Genomic DNA, 12,938 nt, shown 5'->3' with positions numbered 1-12,938 from the left:
AGTTGACGGGCGGGAAGATGAGCCAATAAGGCCCCGGCGTCAGTCTTGGCGATTGGTCGGCTAGCCTCGTGAAGGTCTATCATTGGTTGGATGGAACCGGAGGGGGTGGGGCCGAGGTGCGGAAGGCGGGGCGAGCGAGCGAGAGGGTCGCGTGAGGCGGCGGTTCGCGATGGCTGAGGAGATCAGCAAAGCGCAGGTGGCGCGGCCAGGAGGGGACACCATCTTCGGGAAGATCATCCGCAAAGAGATCCCGGCGAAGATCATCTTCGAGGACGAGAAGGTGAGGAGGAGGGCGACGGGCTGAGCGGAGACCCCGGCGGGGCCTGGCAGCAGCGCGAAGGGCCAGCGGCTGAGGGAGGCCTGCGCTGGGCCTGGCCAAAGGCCCGCCCTCGAAGCTGGGGGACGGGGGCTCCGTCCGCAGTGGTCGAAACTCAGCTATATAAGCTGGGCGCCAAAAGGCTCCTTCAACCAAGGTCTCCGGTTTAATGGAATGGTTCGCAGAGAAATGAGATGGTTCAGTGGTACCTCAGGTTACATACGCTTCAGGTTACAGACTCCGCTAACTCAGAAGTAATACCTCAGGTTAAGAACTTTGCTTCAGGATGAGAACAGAAATCGTGCTCCGTTGACACGGCAGCAGCAGGAGGCCCCATTAGCTAAAGTGGTACCTCGGGTTAAGAACAGTTTCAGGTTAAGAACAGACCTCCAGAATGAATTAAGTTCTTAACCCGAAGTACCACTGTATTAAAATGTGCAATTAAAAAAGTGTTTTTCTATGTTTTTATAAAGGTAAAGGGACCCCTGACCATTAGGTCCAGTCGTGGCTGACTCTGGAGCTGCGGCGCTCATCTCGCTTTATTGGCTGAGGGAGCCAGCGTACAGCTTCTGGGTCATGTGGCCAGCATGACTAAGCCGCTTCTGGTGAACCAGAGCAGCGCATGGAAACGCCGTTTACCTTCCCGCAAGAGCGGTACCTATTTATCTACTTGCACTTTGACGTGCTTTCGAACTGCTAGGCTGGCAGGAGCAGCCAAAGTGGTTTAACCAACAGCGCAACCCATGTCCCTTTATGTTTTTATATATGCTGGTAAAACGTGCAATTTTAAAAAGTGCTTTACTATGTTTTTATATATGCTGGGGAGGGATGCAGGTGGCGCTGTGGGTTAAACCACAGAGCCTAGGGCTTGCCAATCAGAAGGTCAGCGGTTCGAATCCCCGCGACGGGGTGAGCTCCCATTGCTCGGTCCCTGCTCCTACCAACCTAGCAGTTCGAAAGCACGTCAAAGTGCAAGTAGATAAATAGGTACCACTCCAGTGGGAAGGTAAACAGCGTTTCCATGCGCTGCTCTGGTTCGCCAGAAGTGTCATGCTGGCCACATGACCTGGAAGCTTTACGCCGGCTCCCTCGGCCAATAAAGCGAGATGAGCGCCGCAACCCCAGAGTCGGTCACGACTGGACCTAATGGTCAGGGGTCCCTTTACCTTTATATATGCTGGGAGCTGCCCAGAGTGGCTGGAGCAACCCAGTCTGATGGGCGAGGTACAAATAAACCCTGGGACAACTTTAGGTTTGATGAGGCCCTAAGCTACTGAAGGTAATGGGGCCCTTTATATGTTCAGCTGTTCTTTGTCAACAACAATTTGTTGCTGTTTTTATGTGCTGAGTATATGCTATGCAGTAATTTATGGACCTAATAGGTATCTAAAGGTATTTGCACGTAACAAAATAGGAGCCTACACAACACAAAACACTGTTGCTGTATGTAGGTTTTATTTGTTTCTTATCTTATATTTTGGAAATGTACAGCCAGTTTTTTCCCTTTAATTTTTTTGGGGGCCCCTAAGCTATAGCTTGTTTAGCTTATATGTAAATCCGGCACTGAATAAACCACAGCAACAATAATAATTGCATGCCAGAAAAGAGGAGAGTTAGATAAAACTCACTTTCAACAACAATAATAATTGCATGCAAGGAAAGAGGAGAGTTAAATGAAACTCACTTTCATCTGCTGAAATGTGAGAACTAATCTCTGCAACCTGAGTGGTGAATCTTAAAATTGATGAAGTTGACCCAGAGTGGCTGGAGCAGCCCAGTTGGATGGGCGAAGTACAAATGAAAAACAATAATAATTGCATGCAGGAAGAGAGGAGAGTTAAATAAAACTCACTTTCAACAACAACAGCAATAATAATTCCAAGCCAGAAAAGGATGTTACATAAAATTCTCTTTCATCTGCTGAGATGTGACAACTCATCTCTGCAACCCAAGTCATGTCACAATTGATGCAGTTGTCATAGCTACATGAAATTGATTTGAAATGGTTAATAGTGAGATGGTATTAAAATGTGTATTATGTGGCTCAGAATGGTGGACTGCAAGATGTTTTATTACCCTTGTGCAAAGTTAACATGGGATGGGTGATGAATACATTGATATTAAAATCTCCCTGGCAATGGAATGAAAGGTTTGGACAACTAATGCCAATGTTGCAGCAACAATAATAAAATAGGGAAATGGGTACTACACATTTCTTCAGTGCTTAGGTTAATATTTTGAAGCACATCCTCCTCTCTGGCTCCTTTGCATCATAAACTAACAGCAAAGAATGTGATACTTGAAAAATGAAAAGAAGTGTTGATGTAACTGTTTTTGAATCCACAGCATCTTAGATTATTAGCTTGACTAGGAGGACTTATGGCAGTTATATAGCTACCCTGAAATCTTTGAAAACTCAACTAGATGAGTCTGAAAAAATCTGCCCCGGAAATGTGTGTCAGCCTTGGGTAGATATTGCCCAGCTCTCGCTGATACCATGAAGTTGTTACAGTAAGTGCCACACTTTTAACAATTGGAAAAAGTTGCAGTTCTGAGTACCCTTGGGTACCCCCAGAAAAAGCACTGAGAACTAGGATCTCCATCCTTGTCAGCTGTAATAGTAATAAATACTGGGTTGAAACTAGAAACCAGAGCTACATTTAGCCTACAGTATTTCTGGAGATCAACTGCTTATGTCATCATTTAAGATGCTAAGTCTGTTCTGCTGCCTTGCAAAGAGACTCCAGTCCCATATACAGTGGTACCTTGGTTTACAACCATAATCTGTTCTGGAGGTCCGTTTGTAAACCAAAACAGGTTGTAACCCAAGGCGCGCTTTTGCCAATGGGGCCTCCAAAAGAAATTTGTTCGTAATCCAAAAAAATGGGTTGCAATCCAAAAAAATGTTGCAAACTGGGACACGCACTTCCAGGTTTGATGTGTTTGTAATCCAAAACGTATGCAAACCAAGACATAGGCAAACCAAGGTACCACTGTAACGAGCTCTAGAGACTCCGTAAAACTGTGTTCTAGTAAAAAATTAGTTTCTAGTTATGGAAAGAATTAAAATTGCTTGAAAAAAATTCTTGCATGTGTCTTATCCTTGGCTTTTAAAAGAATAGTGTTTAAAAAAATGATTCTCTCTCTTTCTCTTCCCTCTCCCCTGCAGTGCCTTGCATTCCATGACGTTTCCCCACAAGCTCCAACCCATTTCCTAGTAGTTCCAAAGAAGCCTATTGCTCAGATATCTCAAGCGCAAGATTCTGATGAAGCTGTAAGTATTGCACAAAGGCTTTTAAGTGGTGTTCTGCTTCTTTGACTTTTCAGTAAAGCTAAGAATAAATGCTACTCTTATCTCGCTTCCCATTACAAGCTTTCCAAACAAATCCTAAAACCATTCTGTTGTATGCCTCAAACCTTTTTTGCTCTTGTGTTGCGTATAAGAACCACAACAGAGGTTGCATCTTCTTGGTGCTCTGTGGACTATAGTTTGCTCTATTTTTTATTTGCTTGCATTTCTATCCTGCCATGCTTCCATTGCAGAAATTAGGTAGTGGATTAATTTCTGATGTTACCATCAGAATTACCATATATGTTTGCTCATGGGACAACTTTATTGCATCAGAAATTATCCTTGGATGTACCTGAAATTAGGAATAGATAGATACAGAACCTGTGCCCCTTGAGGTGTTAGACTTACACCTCCCATCATTCCTGACAGTTGTCCATGCTGAAAGAAGTTCCCTGTCTCTGCCTTGAACCCATTCTGAGAAAGTGTAGTGTAGTGCTTGGGGGTGTCTGGGTTCAAATCTTCATTCAGACATGAAGCTCACTAGGTTTCCTAGGCCAGTCACCAATTCTCGGCCTAACCTACTTCACAGCCTGTTGTGAGGATATTATGGTGGAAGAAGGCACATGTATGCCATCTTGAGCTCCATGAAGGAAAGGTGGAATATAAATGCCAAAAATAAATGCAAGAAATCAAATCTTACTGTCTGCTTTGAGTTATATAATTATGAATTTTAAAAAAAATCAGATTTTGTCCTCGTGGTCAATCTTAAAAGTGTACAATCCGTTGGACAAGCTTGCATCACTACTTTAATAAACAAAAGTCAGGAGACATGAAATGTCAATTGCTCTGATATGAGGCGCTATAATGTAAATAGTTTTCCCATTTTCCAAGTATAGTTGGTTGGCACTATACAACTATTCAGTGCATGCCAGGAAAGAGGAGAGTTAAATAAAACTCACTTTCATATGCTGAAATGTGAGAACTCGTCTCTGCAACCCGAGTCATGAATTGATGCAGTTGTGAAATTGATTTGAAATGGTTAATAGAAAACAAAATGGTGTTAAAATGTGTATTATGTGGCTCAGAATGGTGGAATGCACAATGTTTTATTGCCCTTTTGCAAAGTTAACATGGGATTGGAAATGAATAGGTTGATATTAAAATCTCCCTGGCAATGACATGAAAGGTTTGGACAACTAACACCAACATTCCAGCAAGAATAATAAAATAGGGAAACGGATACTACACATTTCTTCAGTGCTTAGGTTAACATTTTGAAGCACATCCTCCTCGCTGGTTCCTTTGCATCATAAACTAACAGCAAAGAATGTGATACTTGAAAAGGAAAATAAGTGTTGGTGTAACTTTGCTTTTTCATCCACAGTATCTTAGATTATTAGCTTGACTAGGAGGACACATGGCAGTTAGATAGTTACCCTTAAATCTTTGAAAACTCAACTAGATGTCTCTGAAATATTTGCTCCTGAAATGTGTATTTATTGATTTATGTATACACAAAGTCTTGGCTCAAGTTCTTTTTTCATTATTTTGAACAACGAATGAACCCCAGGAGTGATTCAGGAACTTCTCATGAAGGGTGTGGAAAAACGCAAAACATTAGGGGCTGCTAGATCAACCTGTGTGTGAACTTTAAAGATTATGTTTCTAGCTAGAGGCAAGATCTTCGAGTCCCACTTTAGGCAGCGCTTGAAAAGGAGTGAATTGACGTCCATCTGAGGGATGTTGAATATCTGAAACTCCTGGTGGCAGTGTATGTGTGCACTTTTCCAACTGAAATCTTTTACTTTAGCTGCTCCATAAAATCTGAATGTTTGCATTATTGGTGTGTTTTTCTTTTTCTTTTCCCAGCTTCTCGGACACTTAATGATTGTGGGCAAGAAATGTGCAGCTGAATTAGGCTTGACGAGGGGATACCGAATGGTGGTGAACGAAGGGCCGGATGGCGGTCAGTCTGTCTACCATGTGCATCTCCATATCCTCGGTGGCCGTCAGATGGGTTGGCCTCCAGGTTAAAAAGGTGGGAAGAAAGGATCTCGCCCCCCAACTATCTCTTGAACACCCTCAACAAATATTCTCAAAATCCAACTGTGATCAATACCTTCAGCCGCTTAACCTTTCCTGTGGAGTACAGTAGAAGTTTGCGCAATCATTGTTCAATAAAGTTATAAGCATGTCGGCTCATCTTTTTTGTGTTCTTCTTCCACACTGTCTAACACAGGCTTTCCCAACTTGGTGACCTCCAACAGTTATGAACCATTGGCCATGCTCCCTGAGGCTGATGGGAGTTGTAGTCCAAATCATCATCTGAAAGGCATGACATTTTGTGAAGGCTGCTCTGATGGTTCTATCCCTTCAATATGTTAATGTCCTCCCATAGAAGTCAAGGTGGTATAAGGAGATTCCTGGATCATCTCTCATCTAGGTACTGACTACAGTGGTACCTCTGGATACGAACGGGATCCGTTCTGGAGCTCCATTCGCATCCTGAAGCGAACGCAATCCGCGTCTGCGCATGTGCGCGGGTCACGATTTGCCACTTCTGTGCATGCGCGTGACATCATTTTGACCATCTGCGCGAGCGGCGAAACCCGGAAGTAACACGTTCCGTTACTTCCGGGTCGCCACGGAGCGCAACCCGAAAGCGCTCAACCTGAAGCAACTTCAACCCGAAGTAAGACTGTATGCTTTTGGTATAGCATTACTGCAGCTGAAGCCTTTAGCCTTTCCACCTTTACCATGTGCCGCAATGTCTTTCCTCGCAGCAACGTTCTGTAATGAGTTGTTGCTATTTTACAAATGAGTTACAAAATCTCGGGGGTAGTGCCTTGCTCCAGGTCATTCCCTAAATGCAATGGTCAGGGATTTGAACTCTGCCCCTGAACTGAAGCTGTAGGTTTTCCTGAAACCTTTGGAGCATCATTAAGAAGAAGAAAAAATATGTGGAAGCTAGGTACTCATTCAGTATAAGGTTATTGTTTTCCCTGGATAAGGAAAAAATTCTATTTACCCACATCCAGAGAAAAAAAAGCGACTGAATATTACTTTGTTAATGGTTGAAGTGTTGCGGAGTTCATATAGAAAAAGATATATATATATATAGCCCATATCACCTAAAGGCCTTTGCGTGATCTGCCAAGCAGGTGGGAAAGTATTTTATCTAATGTATTCATATGCCACCTTTCCTCCAAATTGAGATTCAGGGAAGCCAATAGAGTTTGAGGATCGTGATCCTTAAACAAAGTGTGTTCAGGGGCATCATGGGTAGGGTGGGAGTTGGGCCATTCATTATATGACAAAGGTTGGAAGGGAGTATGGAGATTGTCCAGAAGTTGATTGAATGTTCTGTGCCAGTGCAGAAAATGCTGGATCAATAATGATGCCTGAACTGCTTTCTTCAGATGGAGGTGAAGTTCTGGGGTTAATGAACAAATGAAAAATGCACTTCATGTCTAAAGATCACACACCTGAGTTCTTAATGTTCTAATGAAAATATGCATTTACAAAAATAGCTTACTGGATAACTGCAAACCAGCCAGTGTAATAATTTGCCCGCATGCGGAAAAAACCCCAGAGATATGACTTGGTAGGTGAATTACCTCAGTACAAATCATAAAGTTGAAATTATTAAGCATATCAAAACTTGTTGAATAAGAATCTACATAGCTAAAGATAATAATAATAAAGATAATAAAGATAAATTATTATTTATTAAATTTATCAGTTGTTTTATCTTGCCCAGGGCATCCCAAAGCAACTTACAACCAAACAAATAGACACACCTAAACCACATAGATGCATTAAAATCAAGACTTGCCATGGCGGTGGGGAATTTTCAAGAAGGGCTAGGCCCCCTCAAAATCCCCCTGGCAAGATACCACATACTGCTTGGTTGTTTTTAAATGCAGTTTGACTTTTTAATACTGATGCAAACCCCCTTACTAGTCTGTTGTACCGGCAAACTGATAATTCTTAGTGCCTACCTAACTTTTGGCCTTGACAGACATACTGTTTTTAGCACTTATTTTAGTGTTTTGTTTTGTTTTTAATTCTATATGTTTCCACAAGATGCTGTTATCATTCCATTGCTATGTCTGGATATCACAGTCATGAAACTACCTGGCATTTTTGAAAGGTCTGGACTGGTTCTGCAATATTTTCAAGGCATGAAAAGTGTTTTGCACAATACTATGCATTTTGCATGGTATTCAGAGTGTGGGCCTTGAGTAACTTCCATTTCACGACACCCCTCCACCAGCTTTTCTTTGACAGGAGGTTAGTCATAGCCAGTGTTAGAAACAGACATGAAAGCTAGGAGCTAAATGACACCTTAAATCTAGGTTATGGGTGCAACAACAGAATGTCTAGGCACACTTTTTTTAATAACAAGAATACAAAGCTGAAAATGAATGAACTGCAGCTAAAATATTTTGTTCATTTTTCACATGCTCTTGTCCTTCCCCTGCCCACTCCCCTAATATTCTTTGATAATACTTTTTATTAATTTTCAATTTCCACCCAATAATAGCCTCATTATAACAACACCAAATTATAATACAGTTACTAATACCAATTATTCTAATACCGAATTATATAATTTAGGTGCCCCACCTGGCATGCTAGAATTGATTTGATGATTTTCTTTATTTCTGCATTCCAAAATCTTATTAATCTCAATTAGATTCCGGTCAAAATAATCACTTATACAACAACTGCAATATTAATAACTTCTATTTGTGTTGACACATTAAATGATTTATAGAACTACAAGTGAGGCACTCAAACTATATCCCTGTTCTTCCTGTGCGTGGCATTTAGTAGGCAACCCCCTAATATTCTTAAGAGGGTCTCTTCTCCTGCCTTCAGAGAGTAGCTGGAAGTGGGGAGGCAGAAAAAGCTCTTACTTTTCTTCCACTCTGCAGTTTTAATCTGAAATTTTAGGTGCAGTACTGCTCCCAGAAACCACTCCCGCTGATGAAATTCCCAGTCACAAAACGTGCCTAGAACAATGGGAGCTGGTCATAGCTCTGGTCAAAAGAGTCAACGTGCTGCTTTCTAATTTCTGTCACAAACAGAATTTCAGGATAGCAAACAAACCAAAGAAGAATATACCAAACAAGAAGAACAACTAGCAACCCTGTGAAAGGACTGTTGGTATCCGGTGCACCTACTCATAACACTGGGATTTGCTGGTTGGAGGAAGCAGGGATTGGAACTGAGTGTGATGACAACCACAGAACTTTTCTCGGTCTGAACACATTCCATCATTGCTGTGGACACAGGAAACGGCAATGATACTCTAAAGAACAGAAACATACAGTAGTACAGTGGTACCTCGGGTTAAGTACTTAAATCGTTCCTGAGGTCCGTTCTTAACCTGAAACTGTTCTTAACCTGAAGCACCACTTTAGCTAATGGGGCCTCCCGCTGCTGCTGCGCCACCGGAGCACAATTTCTGTTCTTATCCTGAAGCAAAGTTCTTAACCCGAGGTACTATTTTTGGGTTAGTGGAGTCTGTAACCTGAAGCGTATGTAACCTGAAGCGTATATAAGCTGAGGTACCACTGTAGTATAGATGACCCACTCCAAGATTTGCGACAGAAAACATTAGGGGAAACAGCAACTAAGGTAAATGGACCCCTGACTGTTAAGTCCAGTCATGGACGACTCGGGGGTTGTGGCGCTCATCTCGCTTTACTGGCCGAGGGAGCCGGCGTTTGTCCGCAGACAGCTTCCGGGTCATGTGGCCAGCATGACTAAGCCGCTTCTGGTGAACCAGTGCAGTGCATGGAAATGCCGTTTACCTTCCCGCTGGAGTGGTACCTATTTACTTACACTTTGACGTGCTTTCGAACTGCTAGGTTGACAGGAGCAGGGACCGAACAACGGGAGCTCACCCTGTTGCGGGGATTCGAACCACCGACCTTCTGATCGGCAAGCCCAAGGCTCAGTGGTTTAGACCACAGCACCACACTACTACAGTGCGACAAATGGTATACAGTGGTACCTTGGTTTAAGAACAGCTTAGTTTATGAACAACTTGGATTAAGAATGCTGCAAACCCAGAAGTAGGTGCTTTGGTTTGTGGACTTTGCCTTGGAAGCAGAACATGTTCCGCGTCCTGTTGAGTGTGTTCCATTTGTAAATTGAGTCCCTCGCTGCTATGGGAAAGCACACCTTTGTTTAAGAACGCTTTGGTTTAAGAATGGACTTCTGGAACGGATTAAGTTTGTAAACCAAGGTACCACTGTATTAGAAAGCGCCCCTTATATTTTATTTCTATACAAGGTAAAGTTTATTGTTTTGCCTTATCATTGGCTTGCCCTAATTTATTTGGATGTATTATTACAGACTTGTTATGTGATTGTTGCATTTGTTGAATTAACCACATGAGGGCAGAGCAAGACTATTGCTAGTGATTCTGGGATGGTTTGGATTTCCTTGCCTCTCAAAAGCAGCATTGAAATATTCACCTGACTGGCGGGAGGCTTGAAAAGGGATTATAACTAAAGGTAGGGCAGGAATAAGGAAGGAAGGAAACAGGGCATGTTACAGGAAAAGACAGATCACTGTGTCTTCTCTGGGAGCTACTGCAGCAGATCCATATGAACAGTCCCAGTCACCCTAAATCCATGTCTGACAAAAGTATGAAACGTGAACAGGAGCTTGTGCTAGCTCTGTAAAGGGCAGCCCAAGGATCTCACTGATATAGAAAATACCAAGTCAAAAGCAAGGCAAGTTAAAAGCAATTTATACCACTTGGTTTGCTTCTTCGGAAAAGCAAGCAGATCTTGGTTACACAAATCCCAACAAATATAATTATCTATGTGAGGCTTCTGGTTATGCTGTAGCCTTATTGGACTTCACCAATTGGTAGGGTGAGCGTTGCTCCCGGACGGGAGGAAGGAAGTCAAATGACACTGAGAGTTGGTTCAGAGAAAGAGTTCCTTTTTTGGAGTGGATTTGGGTCCCGTTTCAAACTGACTGCACAGAAACCCATTCCTTCAATGCCACTTTAATGGGCATCAATTCTTCCCCACTGTTTCAACAGCTTTCACAGCAGCTTCTGAGCCATGGCTGAAAAACTCATGGGAAGAGACCTTGAATGAATGAATTTACTTTATTCGGACACAGACCAGCATAAACAAAACATCTAAATAAATAACAGTATGAATCTAAGCGAAAAATTATTAAATGGGAGCAAGAACCAACTGTAGATTAAAACATTTACATAGAATACTTGATTAAGCATAAATAATGGGTGAATAAAAACTAATAAGAAGAATTTAAAAAGATCAGTTAAAACAGCTATATGAGGTGGGGCTTCAGTGATACAGATCTAACAATATGGGCCTTTATTTTAGGACTGATTTGTACCATAGACCATCCTTTGATGAGTATCTGTCATGGCAGTTCAGAATCTGGTGACTGAATATGTGACTTCTGGGCTGTCGTCCTGTAGTAATAGGGAGATGTTGTGTTGTTCTGAATGCCCTTGGAATATATATAGGATGGGCTGGATAAACCTGGCTCGAATGTCTATATAAATACTGGCCATGAAGAAGGGCATGCTCCGTTGTTTCTTGCTGCCCAGAGCCACATGGGAATTTCCTCTCCTCGTATGGTATGGAAGAGACCTTACAATCCGGCCTCCAAAGGCTCAGCCCATCCAGACCACATACCAGGACCCTCCCTCCTCAATTTCTGTGACTTCCACATTGCAAAAAGCATGCACTTGTGGGAATCACTGTTTACAATATCCATATCACTTGGTTAGCATGATATTTGCCCATGTCAGCATGCAACCAGGAATTTCCTGCATTTAAGATGTGTTTTGTGAATTGCTTCATAATTTGCTTGCTGGGACTTTCTAAGTTAGTGCCCAGTAATCTCAAGATCTGTTGTAGCTTTCTAGAGGACCTTGTCCTGTCCTTGAGGGATCTGGCACGAAACCCTTCCAGATGCATTTATTTAATTGGATCATTCAGAAAGACGTTTCCCACCAACCATCATTTTGATGTTGATAATATTGGGTGAAGGCCAGTGCACAATTTAGTGCCTTTCGTGGCATATACACATAGAATCAGTATGGGGGCTAAATAGGACTGTAGGGTTAAACCACAGAGCCTAGGACTTCCCGATCAGAAGGTCGGCGGTTTGAATCCCCGCGACGGGGTGAGCTCCCATTGCTCAGTCCCTGATCCTGCCAACCTAGCAGTTCGAAAGCACGTCAAAGTGCAAGTAGATAAATAGGTACCGCTCTGGCGGGAAGGTAAACGGCGTTTCCGTGCGCTGCTCTGGTTCGCCAGAAGTGTCTTAGTCATGCTGGCCACATGACCCAGAAGCTGTACGCCGGCTCCCTCAGCCAATAAAGCGAGATGAGCGCCGCTACCCCAGAGTTGGTCATGACTGGACCTAATGGTCAGGGGTCCCTTTACCTTTACCTAAAGGGGGGGGGGGAGAGTTAACTGGATGCTACATGACCCCAGTCAGAACTTTGTTGTTATTGTTTAGTCGTTCAGTCGTGTCTGACTCTTCGTGACCCCATGGACCAGAGCACGCCAGGCACTCTTGTCTTCTACTGTCTCCCGCAGTTTGGTCAAACTCATGCTGGTAGCTTTGAGAACACTGTCCAACCATCTCGTCCTCTGTCATCCCCTTCTCCTTGTGCCCTCCATCTTTCCCAACATCAGGGTCTTTTCCAGGGAGTCTTCTCTTCTCATGAGGTGGCCAAAGTATTGGAGCCTCAGCTTCAGGATCTGTCCTTCCAGTGAGCACTCAGGGCTGATTTCCTTCAGAATGGATAGGTTTGATCTTCTTGCAGTCCATGGGACTCTCAAGAGTCTCCTCCAGCACCATAATTCAAAAGCATCAATTCTTCGGCGATTAGCCTTCTTTATGGTCCAGTTTTCATTTCCATCACTACTGGGAAAACCATAGCTTTAACTAAACGGATCTTTGTCAGCAAGGTGATGTCTCTGCTTTTTAAGATGATGTCTAGGTTTGTCATTGCTTTTCTCCCAAGAAGCAGGCGTCTTTTAATTTTATGACTGCTGTCACCATCTGCAGTTATCATGGAGCCCAAGAAATTAAAATCTCTCACTGCCTCCATTTCTTCCCCTTCTATTTGCCAGGAGGTGATGGGACCAGTGGCCATGATCTTAGTTTTTTTGGTGTTGAGCTTAGGCAGAACTTTACTGGGCTTCTAATATATACAGTGCTACCTCGGTTTACGAACTTAATTTGTTCTGGAAGTCCGTTCTTAAACCAAAGCATTCTTAAACCAAGGCGCGCTTTCCCTACTGAGGCCTC

General features: G+C 43.0%; 1 protein-coding gene across 1 annotated transcript; it reads left to right on the top strand.

The window, feature by feature from the left end:
* Positions 1-115: 115 nt before the first annotated feature.
* On the top strand, positions 116-5,810 carry HINT1 (histidine triad nucleotide binding protein 1). Its single transcript, XM_080973310.1, has 3 exons — positions 116-280; positions 3,486-3,590; positions 5,478-5,810. The coding sequence occupies exons 1-3, from the start codon at positions 170-172 to the stop codon at positions 5,640-5,642; spliced, it is 381 nt and encodes a 126-aa protein (XP_080829436.1). The 5' UTR covers positions 116-169; the 3' UTR covers positions 5,643-5,810.
* Positions 5,811-12,938: the final 7,128 nt, after the last annotated feature.

Source organism: Podarcis pityusensis (genome assembly GCF_964106645.2).
Source record: "Podarcis pityusensis genome assembly, chromosome: 11".
NCBI classification, from domain to species: Eukaryota; Metazoa; Chordata; class Lepidosauria; order Squamata; family Lacertidae; genus Podarcis; species Podarcis pityusensis.
The sequence above is the reverse complement of the archived record's forward strand: the minus strand, read 5'-3'. Positions and strand labels throughout refer to the sequence as shown.